Source organism: Phoxinus phoxinus (assembly GCF_949152265.1).
Source record: "Phoxinus phoxinus genome assembly, chromosome: 19".
In the NCBI taxonomy this organism is placed as follows: domain Eukaryota; kingdom Metazoa; phylum Chordata; class Actinopteri; order Cypriniformes; family Leuciscidae; genus Phoxinus; species Phoxinus phoxinus.
In genome coordinates, this window is record NC_136894.1 from 31,062,189 (window position 1) to 31,089,107 (window position 26,919).

Sequence of the window (26,919 nt, forward strand, 5' to 3'; positions counted from 1 at the left end):
AAGTTTAGTGTTTGTTTGTGTGGTGACATAGAAATTCACAATGTTTAGGAAAAGTACTAGACTGACTACCCCTTTATGGACAGATAGTGAATTCAAGTCTTTGTTATCAGAGCACATGGACTCCATCGTGACTGAGCCAGTCAGATTGAATTTAACAAAGAAATTTGGCATTGATGCAGACAAAGTATGGTCAATTGAAGATTGCAAGAAAGTGTTGGGTGCATGTATCAGGAAGAAAAATGTGAAAGGTATTATATTATGTCACAGAGAGTTTAGCTTATCCATTGTACAAGAACAAGCTCGTTGTATTGATAAGTTAAAAGAACAGAACAAACAATTGCATACTCGAATGTCCTGTCTCACAGACAAGGTGGGCCATAACACGGCCTCAACCAAATGTGACTCAGAAGACCAACAGTCAGATGAAAGCTATCCTGATCTACAGTCTTTTGATAGTATAGAGGACAATGTCAATGCAGATGTAAATGCAGTTGAAGTGTGCGTAGCTAGACAAAAGCCTCAGGTAAAAGGGGTTGACACAGTTCCATCTGCAACCTCCGTACTGCAGCCACAAGCAGTCATTTCAACGTTAGCTCCTAAAGATATAGAGAGAATATCTCAGAGCTTACCTCCAGCACGCACAAATTTTTCTGAATTTAGAAGGGCATTGATCAGCAAAATGCGTCTATATGACATGGCGGTAACAGAAGTCACACAGTTGATGTCACAAATTTTAACTGAATCTGAATTCAACAGTTTTGAATCTGCTGTTACTTCTGAACTGCTACATGCCAGTAAAGATGAGTTGAGAGAAGGTGTCTTGAAAATTCTAAAGAACATTGTTGGACCACACATGGACTGGTCAAAGCTCACTAATTGTGTACAGAAGAAGGGTGAATCTGTTTGTGAGTACACAGAAAGGTTCTGTCAGTCCGCTGCAGCTTACAGCGGAATTGCAGACACGCCAGAGAAGGTGCTAGGTGATAATGGTCCCCTAGTTCGCACATGGTTTCAGGGTCTTCTGTCAGAACACAAAAATGCATTGCCTTACTTAGAATTAACATGGTCCAGTAGAACCCTGGAAGACAACCTGGACAGTTTAGTCACTTGGGAAAGAGACTCTGATGTCAGAGAGAGAGTAAGAATTGCAGCAGTTACTGTTAAGTTCAACTCAGAGAAGCCAAAGAAACGTAAAAGTCCTAGAGAAGCCACTTGTTCTTACTGTGGCAAGCATGGACATTTTGGGAAAGAATGTAGAAAAAACAAAAATAATTTTAGAGACGTAACCAATATTGCTCAGCTTTTACTCAGTCTGTTTGCTACTCTGAAGCAGCCCCTACCCTCGTCATTAAACTCGTGGGGCAACTTGTTGAGGTGTTAGCCATTTGGGCTGTGAGTGCTTAATTTCCCCAGTAACTTACAACAAAGATGAAAGACTTGTTTTTGTTTAAAAGCACAAAAGGAAAGTGACTGTCTCAGTTTTCCTTTGGGGGACACTGATTAAGTAAACTCACAGCCTAAAATGTTATGTTACAGCACAGGCTTCATCAGTAATGGTGTTAGGTCAGACTGTAAATGTAAAAAGCCCTCATGCAGGTACTAATGAATCAAGAAAAAGAAATTGGTTAACGACCCTCACAGCTCCGAATATTGTATTACAGCGTGCACCAGTTACGAACCCATCCTCATGTATGATGTCTGCAATGACTGAAGTTGTGTTAGAGGATGAAGGAGAAATGACTCACAATTGTGTTACGTTTACATACACACCTACGAGGGAAGTAAAAGAAACTCCCATAAAAAATTTAGTTTGAAAATAGTTGTTTTGTTGATGGTTCAGCTCAAGAAACAAGCCGTTAGAACCTAAGTGGTACAGACCACATCGAGTGATGTTGATTACAGCAGCTACAGTATTGTGTCAGGGAAGAAAAACTTGGACTCATGTGTCACAATGTAAATTTGTTCCTCCAGCTACAGGGACAGGATAGGACACATGGAACAGTGAGGAGCCCAGGGAAGAACCGGAAGCAACAGGCTTTCGGGGGCCAACCCTTGCGGTGAAGAAACTACCTTATAGGCCCTCCCCCTCCACTAGTCCATCATCACCTCACTGTTTCGTTAGGTGTCTCATGAATTATGAATTAGGGAAAGAAAAAAAAGAAAAAGAAAAAAATAGCAGACTCAGATTGAACAGAGGATACAACCCTAATGTTTTGCAGTCTTTACAACAAATACTGCTCTGTTGCCGTTTCTCTTTTGTTTTTTGTTTTCCCTCTGTGCAGATACCACTGGATGACTGTCCCGAGACCCTTATGCACCGACCTCCTCACCTGTGTATGAAGCCACAAACCTTCCAGAAAACGACTCGATCCACTGCTGAGCCAACTATCACAAAGAAAAAGAAAAAATACACAACGCAGAGTACTGGACACATACGTTCCGTATGTCAACAGTGGAACCTTCAGTCATCCATCGAACATGATCAAGAACAAAATCCAACAAGACATTCTTGATCTTTCAGCAAAATTCCACCAGATGACTGAAAGGTTCACGAACCCTAATTGCATGTTTGTTTCTGTGTCCGCATGCAATTACAGAAGAACTACACAGAATAAGCTATGTGCCTGTAATTTACACCAGTTACAAGAATGAACTTTTAAGTGTTTAAATTTGTATATTATGTGAGAGTTTTTAAGAACTCTCAAACGGGGGACTGAAGGATAACAAATTTATTAAATGTTTAATTTAGTTTTTCCACTGCAATAGTATATAAACTGATAAAGTTTAGTAGACTGATTTCAGATGAATTTTGAGATTCCTGCAATGCCAGCAAGAGATTCCTGCCAGACCGGTTTTCTCCATTGTAAGCCGTGTTCAATAAATAACTTCTGAACGCGATCCCAACTGTCTCACTGGTCTCTGCTTCGATGAAAGAAAAACTTTACAACAAGGCCATAGCAAGTGTTATTAGCTTGGGGAAATACATCTAGTGAAATTAAATCTTAAGTCCAACTCTAAATTTATAAAGAATTTATATCTTTGATTTCATTGTAACACTTTACAATAAGGTTCATTTGTTTATTATTAATGTATTAACTAACATGAACTAACCAAGCTTCCATGCATATAATACATACTGTACATTAGGGCTGAACGATATTGGAAAAAAAATACATTGCGATATTTTTTTCCCCAACGATATATATTGCGATATTGAGAGCCATAACTCCAGGCTAAAGTCAATAATTACCATTCCACGATATTAATAATTTCACTAATAAGCAAGCTTCATTACAAGTGACAAAAATGTCACTTAATATTTTATTCCAAAATAACACATTTAAACAGCAGCTTATACCGCCTGTCTGCGCCGTCGCTCCCACCACGTGCATCACGCGCTGAGGGGGCACCAAAATATGAAAAATCAATAATTATAATGCCGATATTATTTCAGTATAGAAATACAGACATCCCAAGTCTCCCGGAAGTTCCGGGAGTCTCCCGCATATTGATAGCGGCTGATGCCTGCGAATTAGTTAAAATCTCCGGAATCTAGAGCGAGCGCGCCCGCGAGACAGAGACTGTGCTCCAAACCGCGCAGCGCGTGCACGGCAGAGAGGGAGAGAGAGAGCAAGAGACCGCGGCGCGCGTGCCTCGTGAAGCACATGTAATATCTCCCGCTGGTGCTACTGTGCTACTACCCTTCACATCGCATGTTCCGGCGATGTGACTATCGCTCACTCGCACATCGCGATGTCGATGTTAAAAAAGAATATAGTTCAGCCCTACTGTACATACAATTTACAACATCAACAAAACTAAACATGAATTAATTACCTTCTTGATTCTCACTGTTTTGTTTGGTAAAGTAAATAATATTTTGTGATATTATCATAATTTCCCTATTTTCGTTTGATGTGTAATGCATTCTAATTGTATCAACGTCTTTCATAGAATGCCAAGGAGAGAAGAGATAAAAAAAAACAAAAAAAACAAGGAACTTCTCTTTTTTCTCTTTTTTTAGTGCCTTTTTGTTCCTTGCGCCCCTGAGGAGGTGTGTGCACGCCACTGCTGTAGTTGACCACAGAACTATCGTCTGAACGCTGTCGAAGAGCATGATCTTAACGTCTTACTCTCATGCAAACACTCATTGATGTTACATTTCTATTGCAATGTTTAATGTTGAAATGTTTTCATTATTTATTAAAGAAAATCATGCTAATCATAACAACCTACTGTAAGCCTATTTAAATAAAGAATGCTAAAGCACAAATGCTGCCGACTAACATTGGTTAGCAAGTCCTGACACTGTTTTCATTTTACGATCATTTAATTTCATTTATTTCACTATTATGTTTCAGTTAAATGTACAATATTTAAGATTTTTGTAATAAAATATTCAAAAAAACACTTTCACAGTGTGATATATTTCATGCAGTTGTGTACTTATCCCAAAAGTTACCAATGATTTGTAAATCAAGAGAAATTCCAGTTCCCCTTCGTCAGATCACTATAACAGTTTTTTTTTTTTTTGAATGGCAATCTTTAAAAACCATTAAAATAGAGGACTATGTTGGGATATTTTATACAATCTTACCCCAGTATCTCCAGTTTACAGTGAGGATCCTGCAGTAGATCAGAGAGCTGCTTGACTCCAGAATCTCCTACTTTATTCCATGTCAGATTCAGTTGTCTCAGGTGTGAGGGGTTTGATCTCAGAGCTGAAGTCAGAGCAACACAACCTTCTTCTGTAACACCACAATCCCTCAACCTGTAGAGAACAATGACACTCTTCAGTCTCTCAGTTCAGGAAACACTGATATAAGAAGGTAACCCGTTACAATAACAGTACATCAATAATCATGTACTAATACCTGAATTAATAGTTACTTCAACATGAACTCATGATTAGCGAAGATATGAACTAATAATAAACCAATGTAGAGCTATCCTTAACTATGACAGGAGTCATAAGGATTCATACATGAATAACAGAAGCATTAACTATATGTTAGTAGCCTACATGTTTGATAATTAATGCATTAATTAACATATAGGGGTAAACTAAACCAACAGGCTCTGTAAGAATAAATAAGTACTCTGAATTTGAATTAAATTAAATGTGATTTAATACTGTCATAATTTAAAATGTAATATCCTTATCTGCCATCTGCAGCTTTGTGACAAATAATTGAAATGGCACATGATTATTTAGTCTTTAATTTGTAGACCAGTCTAATCAAATGTGAAAAAAATAGACTAATAACTACCGCTAATAACTTTAATTTGATCTACACCATTTTCTGATTTGTATTGTTCATTTGAGTTTAGTTACAGCTACTTTTCTTCCCGGAACTACAGTATGGGGCATTTTAATCTAATAAATGTTGACTGCTTTGGTAAACCAAATTAATAATTAAAATACATGTTTGCATGTACAGTTGGTAGTTAATCAGAATGCCTATTACAGCCGTGGCAAAAAAAACAAAAAAAAAACAGTCGCATTTTAAAGTCGTTCGTGAAATGACCGTCAGGTGCGCAAACGGACATTTTGCAAAACAGCAGCAATTGCTGTATTTTGAAACGTAAGTGAGGCTAATGTCAATTTACGGTAAGGATGAAATACTACAACCAGTGGCGCTGGTGCTAAAAAGGGGTGCAAACAAACTGAACTAACAGGGCTGAATGTAGGCTAATTGTAAAATAACAATTTAACAATGATAATAATGTATCATTATTGCTTAACATGGAAAATTCAGCATTTAAAGCATGCCATAAGGTAGGTAAAAAAACAATATATGAAAACAAACATATGAATAACCAAATCACATCACATTCTAACATTACAATCTAAAAACAAAATAAAGGTTTTTAAAGTAGGCCTAGTTAAATTCACTAAACTTGAATGAAAATAAATAAAAACATAACTGCTTTCATAAAAATACACTTGTAGGTTTGATATTCTACATATATAATTTATGTTCACCAACAACAACAACAAATATTAAAAAACAAATATATTTAGCAAATATATATGTATATTTTAGTCAGAACTATAGCGCTCCTATTCTATTGCTCCGTCTGTGTGGCGCGCATGCACGCGGTGGCGCTCGTTCATGTACATGTAAGTTTAGCTTTCAGACGGCCCGTCCACTCCTGACAGAAAAATATTTGCGTGATTTTCGAACATTTACAAATGGAGAATATGTCCGTAAAATTAAAGTTATGCACCGATAAATATATTGGGTGTCACTTCAGTTTAAAGAGTATTAATAGAGGTGTATTTGTTCCCACCAATCGCTGCACAAGTGAAGGTTACGTATGATGACGAAAGCACGTTAGTGCAAGCTCTCCCGGAACCCATAGAGAATGCATTGCAGTGCCTGCAGTTCGAAGAAAAAAAATCTTTGTATGGAAGTCTATGGGAACACTCAGGGGGATTAATCTCGGCCAGAGTGAAATCGCCCAATAAGAGGCGGTGCTCCACAGACCGTGACTGGACGCTGATTGGACTATATCCAGCGGCAGAACAACAGTGACGGCTAGCGTAACTCTGCGGTTAATGTGAATGGGATTGAACAAGTCCGTCCCTTTCACACTTTGGTGGTGCGTCGCACAATCGCCCTAATGAAGAAACCGCCCCTGACTACAACTGGTCATTTCCAATTAAGCCTACAACAAACATCAACAATCAAAACAAGAGCTGTACAATAATGACACAACCTAATATTTGGTGGTGTTGAAACGGCATGTTATAAAGTAATAATTGTATTATTAAATAAAGATAGAAAATGTGGTTAATGTTGTTTAAACAAAACGATCATATACAAGTTATAGTCACTACAGTATACACACACATATAGACTATTATTTGTACAACAGTAAACTATTATATATCTATGTTTGTAGGCTATAGGCCATAGCAAGTGTTATTAGCTTGGGGAAATACATCTAGTGAAATTAAATCTTAAGTCCAACTCTAAATTTATAAGGAATTTATATCTTTGATTTCATTGTAACACTTTACAATACGGTTCATTTGTTTATTATTAATGTATTAACTAACATGAACTAACCAAGCTTCCATGCATATAATACATACTGTACATTAGGGCTGAACGATATTGGAAAAAAATTACATTGCAATATTTTTTTCCCCAACGATATATATTGCGATATTGAGAGCCATAACTCCAGACTAAAGTCAATAATTACCATTCCATGATATTAATAATTTCACTAATAAGCAAGCTTCATTACAAGTGACAAAAATGTCACTTAATATTTTATTCCAAAATAACACATTTAAACAGCAGCTTATACCGCCTGTCTGCGCCGTCGCTCCCACCACGTGCATCACGCGCTGAGGGGGCACCAAAATATGAAAAATCAATAATTATACAACAATTTACAACATAAACAAAACTAAACATGAATTAATTACCTTCTTGATTCTCACTGTTTTGTTTGGTAAAGTAAATAATATTTAGTTTAATGCGTAATGCATTCTAATTGTATCAACGTCTTTCATAGATGCCAAGGAGAGAAGAGATAAAAAAACAAAAAAACAAAGAACTCTTCTCTTTTTTCTCTTTTTTTTTCGTGCCCTTTTTGTTCCTTGCGGCCCTGAGGAGGTGTGCACGCCACTGCTGTAGTTGACCACAGAACTATCGTCTGAACTGTCGAAGAGCACGATCTTAACGTCTTACTCTCATGCAAACACTCATTGATGTTACATTTCTATTGCAATGTTTAATGTTGAAATGTTTTCATTATTTATTAAAGAAAATTATGCTAATCATAACAACCTACTGTAAGCCTATTTAAATAAAGAATGCTAAAACACAAATGCTGCCGACTAACATTGGTTAGCAAGTCCTTACACTGTTTTCATTTTACGATCATTTAATTTCATTTATTTCACTATTACGTTTCAGTTAAATGTACAATATTTAAGATTTTTGTAATAAAATATTCAAAAAAACACTTTCACAGTGTGATATATTTCATGCAGTTGTGTACTTACATTATCCCAAAAGTTCCCAAGGATTTGTAAATCAAGAGAAATTCCAGTTTTTAATAATGGCTCGTCCCTGGTCATTGTCGCCTTTTAATGATGTAATATCCGCGCTATCCTCAGTTTTCGCTTGTAGAGATAATACATAGATGCATCATTAGCGGCCGCTTCAATGATCCGCTATACGCAGGGGGGTAATCCATCAGCCGGATAATATCTACATTTGTGTCAGTTCTAGATGTTAATTAGAAAGCTTATTCTGGAGGATTGTTAATGCATTATTGTCACGAGTTTACTTGAGACGGCACATCATAATTAATTCACTGGTAACTACTTACCAAATTCAGTTCATGATTTATCATAAACTTACTAATCAAATACACATGCACTAGTAACTAGTATTCTGCGCAGTGAAGTGATGTTGTGTGGCTTTTCTAGAAGTGGAGAATGGAGGAACAGTTTCATCACGGCTGTGTCTGGATGGAGAGTGAACTGATCACAGCAACGGTTCCCTTAACCTTATTGTCATGTTTCCTGTTTAATATCCGGGGAAATTATATTAAGATCACTTATTATTCTTAATATTTTTGATCTGTCTGCTTTGACAACATTGTATGAGAACTGAACTGAGCTGTCCGATGACATCACTGTTTTCTCCAGATAATTAATGATTTTTACAATGGAAATGAATCAATGCTGAACTTACTTAAACTGGACAATGACTTTATTCTAGATCTGCTGTACAATAAAACTATATTTGCTGTTATATTTTCCTGTTATCTCTGTAAAGCTCCATTGTAACAATCTGTGTTGTAAAAAGCGCTATATAAATAAGGTGACTTGACTAAAGCTGTTTTTTGGGAACCGATTCCTTAGAAACTGGAGATTATCACAAAACAGATTTCAGTAATGTTTCTGGTGAAGCTGCTGATGTCATTAGTTTAAATTATGACAATAATAAATTGTTTCAATTTATTTCAAAGTCGAAATATTTCTTATTCTTTCTTACGGAGCGTGATTGGTTTAGTTTACCCGTATATGTTAATTAATGCATTAATTATCAAACATGTACTAACATGTAGTTAATGCTTCTGTTATTCATGTATGAATCCTTATGACTCCTGTCGTAGTTAAGGATAGCTCTACATTGGTTTATTATTAGTTCATATCTTCACTAATCATGAGTTCATGTTGAAGTAACTATTAATTCAGGTATTAGTACATGATTATTCATGTACTGTTATTGTAATAGGTTACCTAAGATATACAGTATATTCATTTCTAATTTTGCAGTATTGCTTTGGAAGAAAGCACATGCTAAACTCATAAATATGATCATGTTTTATCAGTGTAATGATTGTTGTCAGACTTACTGAAGTGATCTGGATTCTTTAACCACAGGCAGCAGCTTCTGAAGAACTTCATCTGCTGTATTATTGGCTCCAATAAACTGTTTTAGCTCAAACACATCCATCTTCTGCTCTGATGTCAGCAACACATAAACCAGAGCTGACCACTGTGAAGAGGAGAGTTTGGCTTCTCCTATTCTTCCAGATTTCAGATAACGTTGGATCTCCTGCATCAGAGAATCATCACCCAGTTCATTCAGACAGTGGAACAGATTGATGGATCTCTCCGGAGAGCGATTCTTCCTGATCTTCTGTTTGATGAGCTGAACTGTTCCCTCTTTGTTGTAGGAGCAGCTTCCAGTCTGTGTCAGTAGTTCTCGTAAGAGAGTGTGATTGGACTCCAATGAGAAACCCAGAAGGAAACGCAGGAAAAGGTCCAGATGTCCATTCTTGCTCTGTAAAGCCTCATCCACAGCTCTATGATGCAGATCTGATAATGAGTGATATTTCTTCTGGTTTAAGATTTTAGAAAAGAAACCTTTTTTGGTTTTGTCAAACACATTTCTGTTCTTATATGTAAAGTAAATGTGTGCATATAGAGCTGCTAGATGTTCCTGGATGCTCAGATGAACAAAGCAGAAGACTTTCCCCTGACACAAGCCCAACTCCTCTCTGAAGATCTGAGTGCACAATCCTGAGTACACTGATGCTTCTGTCACATCAATGCCACACTCGCTCAGGTCTTCCTCATAGAAGATCATGTTGCCTTTCACAAGCTGCTGGAAAGCCAGTTTCCCCAGTTTGAGAATCATGTCTTCATCTTTCACTCTCTTCTTCTCATAGTCCTTCTCATGTCTGATGTTGGTCTGAATGATCAGGAAGTGTGTGTACATCTGAGTGAGAGTCTTGGGAATCTCTCCTCTCTCTTCACTCAACATCTCCTCTAGAACAGTGGCTGAGATCCAGCAGAACACGGGGATGTGGCACATGATGTGGAGGCTCCTCGAGGACTTCAGGTGTGTGATGATTGTGTTGGCCAGACTCTGATCACTGATTCTCTTCCTGAAGTATTCCTCCTTCTGTGGGTCATTGAAGCCTCGTACCTCTGTCACTCGATGGACACACTCAGCGGGGACGAGATCCACTGCTGCTGGTCTGGAGGTGATCCAGATGAGAGACGAGGGAAGCAGATTCCCCTCAATGAGGTTCATCAGCAGCTCGTCCACTGAGGCTGACTCAGATATATCACACAGTTTCACTTTGCTCTTAAAGTTCAGAGACAGACGACACTCATCCAGACCATCAAAGATGAACAACACTTTATATTCATCACTGGATATTTCCATTTCTTTTGTTTCAGGGAAAAAGACATGAAGAAGATCTGAAAGACTGAGTGTTTTGTCCTTCATCAAGTTGATCTCTCTGAAAGGAAGTGGAAATATGAGCTGGACGTCCTGATTCTCTTTCCCTTCAGCCCAGTCCACAATGAACTTCTGCACAGAGACTGTTTTCCCAATGCCAGCGACTCCCTTTGTCAGCACAGTTCTGATGGGTTTGTCTTGTCCAGGTAAAGGTCTAAAGATGTCATTGCATTTGATCGGTGTGTCCTCTGTTGCTGCTCTCCTGGATTGTGTCTCGATCTGTCTCACCTCATGCTCATTATTGATCTCTCCACTTTCAGTCTCTGTGATGTAGAGATCTGTGTAGATCTCATTCAGGAGTGTTGGGTTTCCCTGCTTTGCTGTTCCTTCATACAGACACTGAAACTTCTTCAGCAGATCTGATTTACATGTGCTTTGGACCGGTTTAGAATCACAACTGAAAGAATAAATTATTAGAAAACAACATGAAGTAGTAAAAGTGATAGTAAAATATCTTTATGACATAAATGTTGTACCTCAGATTAGATGACATTTGTCTTTCCCTAAATGTTCCACGAGTGTCCTCTTCACTAATTGTAGACAAAGATGGACAGAACACAGAGAATACAACAGAGTTGAGAAAACAGAGACATTAATTTGCCTCAACCAGAGGACCCTGGACAAACATGTTCATTTTGAGTTATTTTTCTGGTGAAAGAAATTCATAAATGAAGAAGAAAATAAATATTAATCCATGGCATTTAATATTTTGGCGGAGTAATTTATTATTTTGTAGAGGGGGGTCAAAGCAACGCATTGATACTGTAGGTAGATCTTCTATTAGTCAAATTTGACTTCATCAATCCTTGTTTCATTATATGCCAATGGTGACCATTGAAGAATGGGACTCTAAAGCACCTTTCATGTTTTGCTTTTTTTTTTTTTTTTAAGTTTGCATGTCTGTAACTCAAAACACATTAAATATATCTCAAAATCCTTTCAGATTTTGGTTCCTAACAGACTTTTCTCATGATACCTTTTCTTTTCTTTTCTTAATATTTTTTAATCGGCTCTGTGTGTAGATTGTTGAATTTAACCCATTGTCAGTGATCAAAAACCAAATGTGGGTCACTTTGCATACAGCTAATACTTTTATTTGAAAAGGATTGTGTGAAGAACGGTTGTCTCGGTTACGTATGTAACCCAGTCGACGCGTTGACTAATTAGGATTACGCTTACAGAGCCTGTCATCTTAGAGTAATGTTAAAACGAGCCAATGCACATTGGCGTGCCAGATTTGCATCACACACTCGCGGGTATAAAAGGGAAGTGGATGCACGCACCAGTTGTTATTTTTCGAGGAGCCAAGCGGAGCCCGTAGTCAGTGGTGGTTCACCAATAATGGCGATGGGACTACGTCTCAGTTCCCTCCTTCAGGGAACGAGGGTTACATATGTAACGAGACATTCTTTTTCAGTCGGTCACGTTCGACGTAGTCGACGTGTCGACTAATTGGGATCCCAATTTAAACGTCACTAGTGCTGCCACCTTCCAGTGCCTAGACAAAGCTTCCTGATCCCCCCGCACTTTTGAGGTGGAGGAGGGATAGGGCTTAGGGGAAAGTCACCAGGGAAGTCCCACTCAGTTAGACTTGGATAACACTGGTAAAGCGTGCCCTTTCGATGTAAGGAAGGACGCTACGGAAACAACATCCTGCCCGCATGGAGGTAACATGTGGAGGATACACATATGGACTGGGCGTTACCGGGCAGTACAACATATGTAATGTCACTGAGGTGGCTCCAGCTTATAACAGGGGGAGACTCAACCAGTCAGCGACTTGGCCTAGCACAAGCTCCACAGTGCATACGAGTGGTAGGCCTAGCATCAGATGCTCCGCCATGTACAATGTCGAAGGGGTGTGGAGGAACTGAACAGGGTTCGGCTAGTATCCAGTCCATAAGAGGGGAATGGCGCAAACTTCGAGCGGGGCTTACGGTGTTAACCTCTGCTTGGAGACAGCCTTTCCCTTCTGCTGGCCTCCGGAAGAGACGAAGAGCTGGTCTGAGGTCCTGAGGCTTTGCGTTCTGTCCACATATAACCGTAAGGAACGGACGGGACAGAGAAAAGCCAGGTCTGGGTCTGCCTCCTCCGGGTGCAGCGCTTGCAGGTTCACCACCTGGTCCCTGAAGGGAGTGGTAGGAACCTTGGACACATATCCAGGCCGGGGTCTCAGGTAAACGTGAGAGTTAGCCAGCCCGAACTCTAGGCACAATTCGTCGACCGAAAATGCGTGCAGGTCCCCTACCCTCTTGATGGAGGCCAAAGCAAGCAGGGGAACCTTATCCGCATCCACCATATCAACCAGGCTGAGCCAACAATGGCGCTTTCTGAACCACCAAGGTGGACATCGCTTATGAGCGCACGGTCTAGGCTACTCTTGTGCATGTCCATGAGTGCCTTGACCTGATAGACCTGTAGCAATGCCATGACATGCAAAGAGGAAGATCTATCTATCTATCTATCTATCTATCTATCTATCTATCTATCTATCTATCTATGAAATGTTGTACCTCAGATTAGTTGATGTGTGTTTTCCCTCAAATGTTACTGGCTCTCCCATAGACGCGTCACTCTTCATGGACACACAGCTGGGCTCTGGTGAGATTGATCTGTCACCCTTAAACTGACTTCAATAGAATAGAGACAAAAGAACAGAGATGATAGAGAACACTCATTTAGTTTATTTTTTGTTCATTAATATTATAAAGAACACATGAAAGCATATTTTGTCAATTTTAGACAACTTTTAGAAAACTGACCTACAAATGAAAATTAAAACCCAAATAACCATTTAATTACTGAAAAGTGTCCACAAGTTGTAATTTCATTCTATACAGTAATTTTATATATACAGTATTTTTTTTCTCTAAGTTATCTTGGTTTTTTTTTTAAATGCAATGGCAAAACATACGTAAAAATGTATGTCATAACAATAAAATAACTAATAACTGAAAACAAAAATGGTCAGATAGAGTAAATAAAGTAATGCTAATAATCAGATCATCTGAAAGAGCATCTTACAGTGCCCCATAAATCATAAGTCTCAGAACAAGCCGCTCTCATATTCGGAGCAATGTGACGTACTTTTGCACAAACCCCGCCCACTGTATTAATAGTGAATAAAAGCAGATGACAAATACATTATAACGTAATTAAACTAAAGTATACTATACATGTTCTATCTCCATACAGCATATATTCTCTGACTCTATAGGCATTTTTGTCCAACTCCGGGTCGAAATGAACACTGCTACTGAGAGTTTCTGTTTTGATATTATCATTCCGTGAGATGAGATTGTCCTGTCACTGAGTGCAAGCTTGTGAAGCTCCGTAGTGGATGCAATGCTTTTGAACACTTTTCCTGAGGCATGTTTTTTTTTTAAATGTTTTTACTACAGCGAGGATTGCTTAGCGCATGATAATATGTTCAAATAATGTTCAATAATGTACAATAAGGCCTATCTGTTTCCATTAAAAATATAAAGGAATTTAAAAAACTATTTATAAAGTTCCCTTAAAACTGCAGTTGTCAAGCCCCTCCTGAAAAAGAGCAATCTGGATAGCAACATATTGAGCAATTACAGACCCATCTCAAATCTTCCTTTCATAGGTAAAATCATTGAAAAATTTGTCTCCAATCAGCTGAACAAATTCTTAAGCTCGAATGGATACTTTGACCATTTTCAATCTGGTTTCCGATCGCATCACAGCACAGAGACAGCGCTCATAAAGATAATTAACGATATTCGCTTAAATACAGATACAGGCAAAACATCAGTGCTGGTACTACTCGACCTCAGTGCTGCATTTAACACTGTCGATCACAACATACTTCTTGACAGGCTGGAAAACTGGGTGGGGATTTCTGGGATAGTCCTAAAATGGTTCAGGTCATACTTAGAAGCGAGGGGTTATTATGTGAGTATAGGAGACCATAAGTCTGAGTGGACATCCATGACATGTGGAGTCCCTCAAGGCTCAATTCTTGCGCCACTCCTATTCAACCTGTACATGCTTCCAATGAGCCAAATAATGAGAAAGAACCAAATTGTTTTTCCACAGCTATGCAGACGACACACAGATCTACTCTCTGACCACAGCTATGCAGACGACACACAGATCTACTCTCTGACCACAGGTATGCAGACGACACACAGATCTACTCTCTGACCACAGGTATGCAGACGACACACAGATCTACTCTCTGACCACAGCTATGCAGACGACACACAGATCTACTCTCTGACCACAGGGGGGAGGGGGGCGGGCGTCCTGGAGTCCCAGACAGGCTTCGAAGCCGGTGACCACGGCGGATCAGGTCGAGCGGGCGGCCACGGCGGATCAGGTCGAGCGGGCGGCCACGGCGGATCAGGTCGAGCGGGCGGCCACGGCGGATCAGGTCGAGCGGGCGGCCACGGCGGATCAGGTCGAGCGGGCGGCCACGGCGGATCAGGTCGAGCGGGCGGCCACGGCGGATCAGGTCGAGCGGGTGGCCACGGCGGATCAGGTCAAGCGGGCGGCCACGGCGGATCAGGTCGAGCGGGCGGCCACGGCGGATCAGGTCGAGCGGGCGGCCACGGCGGATCAGGTCGAGCGGGCGGCCACGGCGGATCAGGTCGAGCGGGCGGCCACGGCGGATCAGGTCGAGCGGGCGGCCACGGCGGATCAGGTCGAGCGGGCGGCCACGGCGGATCAGGTCAAGCGGGCGGCCACGGCGGATCAGGTCGAGCGGGCGGCCACGGCGGATCAGGTCGAGCGGGCGGCCACGGCGGATCAGGTCGAGCGGGCGGCCACGGCGGATCAGGTCGAGCGGGCGGCCACGGCGGATCAGGTCGAGCGGGCGGCCACGGCGGATCAGGTCGAGCGGGCGGCCACGGCGGATCAGGTCGAGCGGGCGGCCACGGCGGATCAGGTCGAGCGGGCGGCCACGGCGGATCAGGTCGAGCGGGCGGCCACGGCGGATCAGGTCGAGCGGGCGGCCACGGCGGATCAGGTCGAGCGGGCGGCCACGCCGGATCAGGTCGAGCGGGTTCTGTTCTGGACGCACTTGACTCACTTGATTCGGCACTTGACTCACTTGATTCGGCACTTGACTCACTTGATTCGGCACTTGACTCACTTGATTCTCACTTGATTCGGCACTTGACTCACTTGATTCGGCACTTGACTCACTTGACTCGTCGAGGCTGACGTGAAGCTCAGGTTCGTCGAGGCTGACGTGAAGCTCAGGTTCGTCGAGGCTGACGTGAAGCTCAGGTTCGTCGAGGCTGACGTGAAGCTCAGGTTCGTCGAGGCTGACGTGAAGCTCAGGTTCGTCGAGGCTGACGTGAAGCTCAGGTTCGTCGAGGCTGACGTGAAGCTCAGGTTCGTCGAGGCTGACGTGAAGCTCAGGTTCGTCGAGCGCGGACCCGACAGGGCTGAAGAGAAGTGCGGGCTCATCGACTGGGCAGACATGAAGCGCGGGTTCGGCTGGGCTGACGTGAAGCGCTGATTCGGTGGGAGCCTCTCGCGGCGTAGGTTCGGCCGAGTACGTGAGAAGCACTGGTTGAATGTAGCCCACGTGAAGCACTTGTACCTCCTCCGCTAAGCCCACTGCAAACGACGAACCGCTCATAGAAAGAGCCCACTCGATATACTGAATCAGAGTCCCGGAAGGATCAGGCATGGGCATTGACGAGTAGAGGGGCTCAGACAGTCCTCCACGGAAAAATAATGACAAACATAAATCATTCAGAGGATGATTATGAGCCAGTTTCAGAAAGTCCGTCACGTAGTCCTCGATGGGTCGATTCCCCTGACGGATACCCATGATCTCTGCTGGATGCATCACGGGGTCCTGGGAACTACCTGCTAGATCCGTTGTGTGGTCAGTTATTATGTCATGAATTGCGTGGAAGCAAAGGCGGTAGTCGAACCTAAATGCAGCAGTAGACTTTAATAACTCAGAACGGGAGAACACGGAACAGGAACGTACATATATTCAGACAATAACTGACCAGGAACACAAGAGCACACAGGGTTTAAATACACAGAGGGGATCAGGGAACGAGACGCAGCTGGGGTAAATGAGAACAACGAGAGGGACCAAACGAACTAACAAGGAAACACACCTGAAACAAGGGAACTAATAATTAACATGACTAGGGATACCTGAATACAATAATCACACGCAGAATCAAGGAAACTGAATGAAATAAAACAAAGTCCAAACACACAGAAATATGACAAAAACAGAACCTGGTCATCACAAGTGTAATGAATTTGATCAATGTTAACATGCAATATTACCATTCTTCCCAAACTATGGATTTCGTGGCTAAGAACCTAACCTCTGAAATCTCCTTTTGGTATAGCGACCCCTGCAGATCTATGTATGTGAGATGTGGAAATGTGAGAACCATATGTCATTTCCCCATTGACTTCTCCAAAACCTTTCATCTTCCTTACAAGCAAGCGTTTCTTGCACAAAATAAAAATCGACACCCCTTTCTTTACAATATAAAAATAAGGATTTCCTTTTCAAAAGATCACGTAAACCTCAGGCATTAATCGAAAAAAACTGAAATAGACATCAACGTTTAAACTTTGACTTTTTTGAAAAAATTAATTATTGAACTAGGGTCTTCAAAACGACGATTTGTTGCATAAATATCTTCTATTTAATGCTATGCAAAATACCGTGAAAAATTAATAACCTACAAATACAAATTGTATACTTAGTTGCATATGAACACAAACGATGGTTTAGCATGTTTTTTTTTTTTAAAAACAGCCTTCATTGTATAGGTAGCCTACAATTTCTAACATAACTTGTTACCTATACAGCCTATAGGCTACTGCTTACTCAAAAAGTTACTTGCTCCAAGTACACTACATTTCAGTTACTGAAACATTAGGTAACTCGGACCTCTTTCTTATCTACGTAAGCCTTGTTACCTACAAAGTATACGCTCTCTTTCCTTCTTTGCGTGCTTTTTCAACAAGAGGCCATAACTTGTTGCGTGCATCTTTGTCTGCAGCAGTGAGATCCTTAAAACGGAGATGCTTTCTTTGTAGATATTCATTTGCTTTGGCATTTCTCCATACCAAGTCTCTTGCCGTCCTTGAAAGAAACCTGATGATCACTGGTCGCGGTGTGACGTTGCTCTTCATCTGTGGAGGTTTGCCAATCCTGTGGACTACATCGATGGCACCTGTCACAAAGGTGCATTCAGTTTCTGGTAGGATCTCTTTGCATATTTCTTTCACAACCGCTTTAACGTCTTCTTCTGATCTCTCAGGGGCTCCATAAAGACGCAAGTTCCATCGCCTGTTATATCGCTCAGCATCGTTTAATTTCTGCTCCATTTCGTAAATCTTCTTTTGAGATTGCACGCTCTGTGTTTTAAGACAAGCACTTTCCTTCTTTAAATCAGCAATGTCTTGATAACAGTTGTCGGGTGATTTTTTAAGTCCTTCAATTTGTAGGGTGTTTTGTTTGACTGCCATGTTAATTTGATCGGATCGTTCGTCGATTTTCGCCGTCAGAACGCAAATGATGTTCTCTTCCATCTCAGTCAAAGAAAGTTCATTTCCTCCCTCATTCTTAGCTTTCTTTGGTGGACGTTTCACAGGAGTATTGGGACTTGTATTACAGGTACCTCCTTCAACCACTTTACAAGTATAAGAATGGAGATCATTGATTCACCTTTTTTCTTTTGCAGATTCAGTGTCCATCTCCATAGAATCCTCCATCTTTCGCGGTGTCCGTTGACCAAGTGGCTAAGAAAGTACCGTTTATACACAAACCTGTTGTAAAAAGTCTCCGAACGTGTCTTCACAAATGCATAACTAGCAATACTAAGCAACCATATGATTTATATCTTATCAAATTAAGTGGACCCTGTGTTTCTGTCTCAGCTCAAATTACCACAACCGCTCACGTCGCCATCTTGAGCCGAACCCCTTTGGAGCATGTTTGGTTGGAGAGAAGCATGGCTTCCTCTTGTGCTAACCTTATGTGTAGAGTCGGGTTGAGAAACTGTTGTTTTAAGCTCATCCAAAAGGACTTCTCATACATCCCTCATCAACAATGTTAATATGTCTTATTCTACTGGGTTGAGACATCTTCCATCCTATGCTGTACTGTTTCTTGTGGGGATTTTGCAGAGTTATGACAATATCATCATTGGATAAATTGAATTACCTGATAGCACTGAGGTTCGGGTGCTGCAAGGACACCGTTATTGCAACGTAGCCTAAACTAAAGCCTTGACTGATTTAAGCTAGAATTGGAAATCATCAACTGGACTGTTGGCTCCTTTCTTGTTTAACAAACCCCTATATTCACCTGCACCATTCTCAAAGCCATTTCTTGGACTGACCAGATAAGCTCGTTTTTTTTATATCCTTTTTCTCCATGACAACAAAGAAAGTATACATGCAACTATCTTCATATATGGACTTTCTGTTGTGATGGGTTTGTGTGGAATGTTTGATAAACACTTCTGCAACTACTTCTGTGTTTAGACGTATGGTTTGGGTGTTTCTGAGTCTGGTTAAAACCATTTTGGTCAATAGAGTCCTCCCTTACAAATTTATGTGTGATGTGCCCTTCTGAGAGCTCTCAGTCGGACGGCTACAGCATATGTAAATGATATGCAGATGAGGATATGCATAGTAAAACAAGGCTTTGTAAGCTCCATATATGGTTATTTTGGGGAAGATATGCATGTGCGCACAATCTTTCGCTGACTGGGGTTAAAAAAGGGAATTCTGCGCATGTTCTGGTGTACGCACGGTTCCCTTTCGTCCAGGGAACTCCGACGTACGTCGGGTTCCCCTGACGAATTGGGATCACGCTAGGGAGCCTATTACCTTCGAGAAACTAACAAAAAGCCAATGAGCATTGGCATGCAACATTTGCATTCCGCGGACCCGCCCGTCAGCGCGGGTATAAAAGCCGGAAGTAAACATTGCATCATTGCCTTTCGCTTCGGAGCCTCAGTATTCCTGTTGTCTACCCAAGCCTTCTGGAGAACAAAACGATTGTAATACCTGGAGAGCAGAATCGCTGGTGTGACGGCGCGGTGCAGCGATCTTCGCCTTCAGCAGCAAAGGGTTGCAGTTTCCCCCGTCTGTCTGCTGCGGTGGTCCCTCGGCGCTTCGGCGTTTTCTCTCTCTCTCTCTCTCTCTCTTGTTTTTCTCTCTCTCTTTTCTGTCTAAAAGAGCTGGCGGGTGTTTCGCGTCCTTTTCAGGATGTCGACTCACCCGTGCGTTTCTGGATGCGGTAGACTTCTCCCTCCGGATGATGGCCATCAACACTGTCTCGCATGTTTGGGCTTAAAGCATGCTGAGGCAGCGTTGTTGGATGAGTCATGCTCTCTCTGTGGGAGCATGACCATCGCGACGCTCCGCTCGAGACTGAGATCCCTGAAATATGGGGGAGTCCCTTCGGATAATGCTCGATTTAGTTCGTCTGTCGGTTCAGTTCGACAGGCGGCTACTTCGGTCATTCCCGTTGGTGAGCGTATGAGGGTTACAGTGCGGAATGTCTCGTGTGGTGAAACATCCTCGCGAGCTTCCCACTCCTCTAGCAGCTCGCTGCCAGTGGCGCTTCCGGGGGAACTTCCGGGGCCGTCCCGCACGGTTCCGGTTGTTTCCTTTGGAGCGCCCCCGGAGGACCAGATGTCTATCGCGGCATCGGAAGAGGTGCAATCATCTTCGGGTGAGGAGTCAGCGGCTCCACCCCCTTCGGGTGCGGTGGCTGCGGCTGACGCTGATCCCGAGGTGGTTGCTATGCTCGAAAGGGCGGCCGCGAATGTGGGACTCGAGTGGAACCCTCCGCCCGGGCCCTCGCATTCGCGGCTTGATGATTGGCCTGCTGCGGTACGTGCGGATGCCCCGCGTACCGCTCCGGTGCCTTTCTTCCCCGAAGTGCATGAGGAGTTGAGGAAGTCCTGGTCGGCGCCTCTGGCGTACCGGCGGGGGCCTCCTCGCCCCTCCCTCTTCACCACCCTTGACGGCGGGGCGGCGCACGGGTACGAGGGAATCCCCACAGTGGAGCGGTCTATCGCGATGCAGCTGTGTCCGAAGACCGCTTCCACCTGGCGGGGTGCCCCTTCACTCCCCTCCCGCGCCTGTAGGTTCTCCTCGGGTCTAACCGGGGAGGCCTATAAGGCGTGTGGAGACGCCGCCTCCGCCCTGCATGCCATGGCTCTGCTTCAGGTCCACCAGGCCAAAGCACTCCATGACCTGCAGGGGGGTGGTCCCGACCCAGCCTTGCTGCAGGAGCTGCGTGCGGCGACCAAATTCGCTCTACGGGCGACGAAGGTTACCGCACGTTCGCTGGGTCGGGCGATGTCCACGCTTGTGGTCCAGGAGCGCCACCTGTGGCTGACCCTTGCGGATATGCGGGAAGCCGAGAGGAACAAACTTCTCGACTTCCCCGTGTCCCAAGGGGGCCTCTTCGGCGAGGCGGTGGATAACTTGGCCCAAGAGTTTTCCGCCGCCCAGAAGCAGTCGGAAGCTATGCGGCATGTCCTGCACAGGAGGAAAGCCGCTGCTGGCCCAACTCCTGTTGCTGCACAGCCTCCGGCCGCTCGTCGCCGAGGTCGTCCACCTGCGGCCGCTCCCCCTCCAGGCCAGCAGCCTCAGCCTGGGGGACGGAGGTCGGGCCGTAAGAGGGCGGCCCAGCCCGCTCCGACGCCACCTGCACCCTCCAGGAAGAAGAGAGGTGGACGTCGTTCCTGATGCGGGCGACCTGGATCTGGATACTGCTGCTCTTCGGGAGGCGGTCCCTATGCGCCTCCTTCCCCCGGGGGAGGGCCGGGTGGAGAATCCTTGGTTTATTTTTGTTCCGCCACTGACACAGTCAGTGGTACCCACTTCATCAATAAAAGAGCAGTTTCTGTATCCTTTTCCAGGTCATCCACGGCCGAGACTGTCGGGCACGCAGTCTCCCCCGTGCGAGAGGGTCGCAGCGGCAGCGCGTGTCGTCTCAGTGCGACACGGCCCCCGCTCCCCTCTCCCCAGCCTGCGGGTAGCGGCCTCGCGGAACCCTCCGCGTCGCCCCGGCCTGCGGCTGGCCACGGAGGTGCAGAGACGGGGTTGCGAGGAGTCAGGGCCTCGTTCCTCGTCTCTCCCCCTCCCCTCGCCATGGGGCGGCCCGCAGCAGAGGGTACACGAAGAACCCTCTCTGCCGTCTGCCCCCCGGAGTGGACAGGTAGGTGTCAGTACCTGCGCCCAGACCCCGCTCGCGGTCGCCACGCCGTCGCTGGAGCCGGGTCCCTTTCCCCCGCCCTGCTGCCCCTCCGCGGGTACGCCGGTGGTCCGGGTGGGTCTACTCGCTCGGTTCCTGGAGGCCTGGCTAGCGCTTCCAGCTCCGTCCCGGTGGATCCTCCGCACCATTCGGCTCGGCTACGCAATTCAGTTTGCCCGCCGGCCTCCCAGGTACAGGGGCATTCTCTTCACCCGTGTGCGGTCAGAGGATGCCCCTGTCCTGCGGAAGGAGATCGATGTCCTGCTGGCGAAGGACGCGATCGAGCCGCTCCCTCCTGCCGAGATGAGGTCCGGGTTTTACAGCCCCTACTTCATTGTACCCAAGAAAAGCGGTGGGTTACGACCGATCCTGGACCTGCGTTCCTTGAATCGGGCCCTGCACAAACTCCCCTTCAAGATGCTCACGCAGAAGCGCATTTTCGAATGCATCCGTCCCCGGGATTGGTTTGCAGCAATCGACCTGAAGGACGCTTACTTTCACGTCTCGATACTTCCTCGACACAGACCGTTCCTGCGGTTTGCGTTCGAGGGTCGAGCGTATCAGTACAGAGTCCTACCCTTCGGGCTGGCCCTGTCCCCCCGTGTCTTCACGAAAGTCGCGGAGGCGGCCATTGCTCCCATGAGAGAGCAAGGCGTTCGCATCCTCAATTACCTCGACGACTGGCTCATTATAGCTCACTCTCGGGATGTTCTGTGCGAACACAGGGACATGGTGCTCCGGCATCTCAGTCAGTTGGGTCTTCAGGTCAACTGGGACAAGAGCAAACTCTGCCCCACGCAGAGGATCTCTTATCTCGGTATGGAGCTGGACTCGGTCGCCCAGACTGCGCGCCTCACAGAGGAGCGCGTCCAGTCAGTGCTCACCTGCCTCAGGTCTTTTCGAGGCAGGACAGCGGTTCCACTGAAACAATTTCAGAGGCTCCTGGGGCATATGGCGGCCGCAGCGGCGATTACACCGCTCGGCCTGTTACATATGAGACCGCTACAGCGCTGGCTTCACGATCGAGTCCCCAGGTGGGCGTGGCAGAGTGGCACGTTCCGGGTCCAAGTGACCCCGCACTGCCGCCAAACCTTCTCCCCGTGGTTGGACCCTGCGTTCCTTCGGGCTGGAGTGCCCCTGATCCAGGTTTCCAGGCATGCTGTGGTTTTCACAGATGCCTCGGCCATGGGGTGGGGGGCCACGTACAAAGGGCATGCAGTCTCGGGTCTGTGGACGGGGCCCCAGCTGCATTGGCACATCAACTGCCTGGAGTTGGTAGCAGTACGTCTAGCTTTGTGTCGCCTCGTAGGGGTTCTCAGACACAAGCACGTACTGGTCCGTACGGACAACACTGCGACCGTTGCGTACATCAACCGTCAAGGTGGTCTACGCTCCCGTCGTATGTCGCGACTCGCCTCCCACCTCCTCCTATGGAGTCAGAAGCATCTGAGGTCGCTTCATGCCGCTTACGTGCCGGGGGCTCTCAACCGTGTGGCCGACGAGCTTTCACGGTTCACCCCCCTGCCCGGAGAATGGCGACTCCATCCCCAGGTGGTCCAGCTGATTTGGAGTGTCTTCGGAGCGGCACAGGTCGACCTGTTCGCCTCTCCGGACACGACCCATTGCCAGTGGTTTTACTCCCTGTCCGAGGGGACCCTCGGCACGGACGCCCTGGCTCACAGCTGGCCCCGGGGCCTACGCAAATATGCGTTCCCCCCAGTGAGCCTTCTTGCGCAGACACTGTGCAAGGTCAGGGAGGAAGAGCAGCAGGTCTTGCTAGTGGCGCCGTACTGGCCCACCAGGACTTGGTTCCCAGAACTCATGCTCCTCTCGACAGCCCCTCCTTGGCCGATTCCTCTGAGGAAGGATCTACTTTCTCAGAGACGGGGCACTCTACGGCACCCGCGTCCAGACCTCTGGAAACTCCATGTCTGGTCCCTGGACGGGACGCGGAGGTTCTGAGTGGGCTGCCACAGGCAGTGGTAGACACTATCGCTTCTGCTAGAGCCCCCTCTACGAGGCGCCTCTATGCGTTGAAGTGGAACCTGTTCGTCGCTTGGTGCTCCTCCCGTCAGGAGGACCCCCGAACTTGCCCGATCGGCGTTGTGCTTTCTTTCCTGCAAGATGGGTTGGAGCGTAGGCTGTCCCCTTCAACCCTCAAAGTGTATGTCGCTGCTATTGCGGCGCATCACGATGCAGTTGACGATAAGTCGGTGGGAAAGCACGACCTGGTCATCAGATTCCTGAAGGGTGCTAGGAGGTTAAACCCTCCTCGCCCTGTACACTCTGTACCCCCTTGGGACTTGACTCTGGTACTGAGAGCTCTCCAGAGTCCTCCCTTTGAGCCTTTGCTGACAGTAGAGCTTGATATCCTGTCTATTAAGACAGCGCTCCTGTTAGCATTGGCTTCTTTTAAGAGGGTCGGGGATCTGCAAGCATTTTCGGTCGACGAATCGTGCCTAGAGTTCGGGCCGGGCCTGTCCCACGTAACACTGAGACCCCGCCCCGGATATGTGCCCAAGGTTCCTACCACTCCGTTTAGAGATCAGGTAGTGAACCTGCAAGCGCTGCCCCAGGAGGAGGCAGACCCAGCCCTAGCTTTTCTCTGTCCCGTCCGCTCCTTGCGGTGTTACGTTGACAGAACGCAAAGCTTCAGGACCTCAGACCAGCTCCTTGTCTGTTACGGAGGCCGGCAGAAGGGGAAGGCCGTTTCCAAGCAGAGGTTAGCCCACTGGATAGTGGATGCCATCACCCGAGCCTATGAGGCTCAGGGTGAGCCTTGTCCCCCCAGGTTGCGCGCTCACTCAACTAGAGGTGTTGCCGCTTCCTGGGCGTTGGCTCAAGGCGCCTCGCTGACAGACATTTGTAGAGCTGGGGGCTGGGCGACACCTAACACGTTTGCTAGGTTCTATAACCTCCGTGTGGAACCGGTTTCCTCCCGGGTTCTGGCTTCGTCCAGTGGGTCGAGGGAATAGGTTGTGTCGGCTTGCTGCGCCACTCTGTAATCAGATAAGTGCGTCTCTTCCGCTCCGCTGGCCCCTAAGTGGTAACCTCGTTGAGCTCCTCCATCCCCCCCCCCCCCCCGGCGCCCGGCGTAGCGGACCGCCCGGCGCCAGGTTTGCTCCTCTAGCAGAGTCGTAGCAGACTGGGTGTTCAGTGGTCTTGAGTACCGTTTTTTGCCACGTGCAGTCCAGCCGTGTCTTCCCCCGACGGACTTGCGCCGTCGTCCTTGTTGTATGCGCTCCCAATTCCAGTGGTTGGGACCATCTCAGGGACTCCATATGTTCACTATGTGAATTCATATGAGTATTCCAGGCCAGTTCAGGCATCCTGGTTTCCGTAGTGTGCCTCCCCCCCCGGGGGTTGAGGCACGCTTCCCAGTGTTATCCAATGTCCTCTGTGTGGGTCTTGCGGAACAGCAGTGGATTCCTAGCAGCCCCCAAAATTTATTGAAACTGCTGTAGGGCGGCTTAGCTGGGCACTGGAAGGGGCCAGCACCATGGCGTTTTATTAGGGATCCCAATTCGTCAGGGGAACCCGACGTACGTCGGAGTTCCCTGGACGAAAGGGAACGTCTCGGTTACGTATGTAACCCTCGTTCCCTGAGTACAGGGAACGGAGACGTACGTCCCTTTGCCATGTGGCTGCACCTTCGCAGGGGTCCGTTACTTCGGCTCCTCAGTGAAAAGCGATGATGCAATGTTTACTTCCGGCTTTTATACCCGCGCTGACGGGCGGGTCCGCGGAATGCAAATGTTGCATGCCAATGCTCATTGGCTTTTTGTTAGTTTCTCGAAGGTAATAGGCTCCCTAGCGTGATCCCAATTCGTCAGGGGAACCCGACGTACGTCTCCGTTCCCTGTACTCAGGGAACGAGTGTTACATACGTAACCGAGACGTTTTTAAGTCTGAATATGTTTTGGCGTGTGCCATTTTTGGCTTTCAGGCCACGTACACTTTTAGTAAGGATCCTACGCACAGTTTTATAAATATGACCCCTGATCCTGTGCTCGACTCCTGCTATTGCAGCGCTTTATAATAGTGTGAGTCACTGAGTTATACATGCTTACACAATATCATCATCAATGATATCATATATCATTAAATTAAGGTGGATATTGCCAAATTATACCATACATGCATTATTTGTGTGTGTCTGTGGTCTCTCAGTCTGTCTAAACAAAAATGTTGTACCTCAGATCAGGTGATGTGTGTTTTCCCTCAAATGTCATCGGCTCTCCCATAGACGCGTCACTCTTCATGGACACACAGCTGGGCTCCGGTGAGATTGATCTGTAAGTGATGTAGTTGTGTTTAGTTTGGTTGAGTTTGCCAGTATTGTTCTGGTCCAGATTATCAGTGTTTTGTGGGTCAGTAGATGTCAGTGAAACATCAGGACTGAAGCTCTGGATCAGTGTGAGAGGAGTCCTGATCCTGTGCTCGACTCCTGCTATTGCAGCGCTTTATAATACTGTGAGTTTTGATCATAAGTGGAAATTTGACAAATTATGCCATACATGCATTATACTGTATGTGTGTGTCTGTCTAAAAAATGTTGTACCTCAGATCAGTTGATGTGTGTTTTCCCTTAAATGTTACTGGCTCTCCCATAGACGCGTCACTCTTCATGGACACACAGCTGGACTCCGGTGAGATTGATCTGTCACCCTTAAACTGACTTTAACAGAACAAAGATAACAGAATAGAGACAAGAATCAACTTGGCTGATTTAACATGAAAATAAATCCCACATGAGAAGGTTGTCTATTAAGACAGTGTGTTGAAGAGTGATGAGACTGTCCAAGGATAATGTCATATATCATCTATCTGTCGACTGTATCTGTGTGTCTTTGGACAGTGTTTAAAGACCCTGAGTGTCTCCAACTACTG

At 45.5% G+C, this 26,919-nt stretch overlaps 1 protein-coding gene across 5 annotated transcripts in view; it reads right to left on the reverse strand.

The window, feature by feature from the left end:
- The window catches only part of LOC306987496 (NACHT, LRR and PYD domains-containing protein 3-like), a 74,677-nt gene that overhangs the window by 45,391 nt on the left and 2,367 nt on the right, over nt 1-26,919 (reverse strand). For 3 of the 5 annotated variants that reach the window (XM_079591825.1, XM_079591822.1, XM_079591826.1), the window contains exons 3-8: nt 26,591-26,707; nt 26,224-26,322; nt 13,301-13,417; nt 11,264-11,317; nt 9,391-11,184; nt 4,598-4,771 (exon numbers count right to left, since the gene is read on the reverse strand). In XM_079591825.1, coding sequence (XP_079447951.1) covers nt 4,598-4,771; nt 9,391-11,184; nt 11,264-11,317; nt 13,301-13,417; nt 26,224-26,322; nt 26,591-26,707 — 2,355 coding nt within the window. The remainder of the gene's footprint in view (nt 1-4,597; nt 4,772-9,390; nt 11,185-11,263; nt 11,318-13,300; nt 13,418-26,223; nt 26,323-26,590; nt 26,708-26,919) is intronic. The other 2 variants (XM_079591823.1, XM_079591824.1) reach the window with 2 other exon arrangements.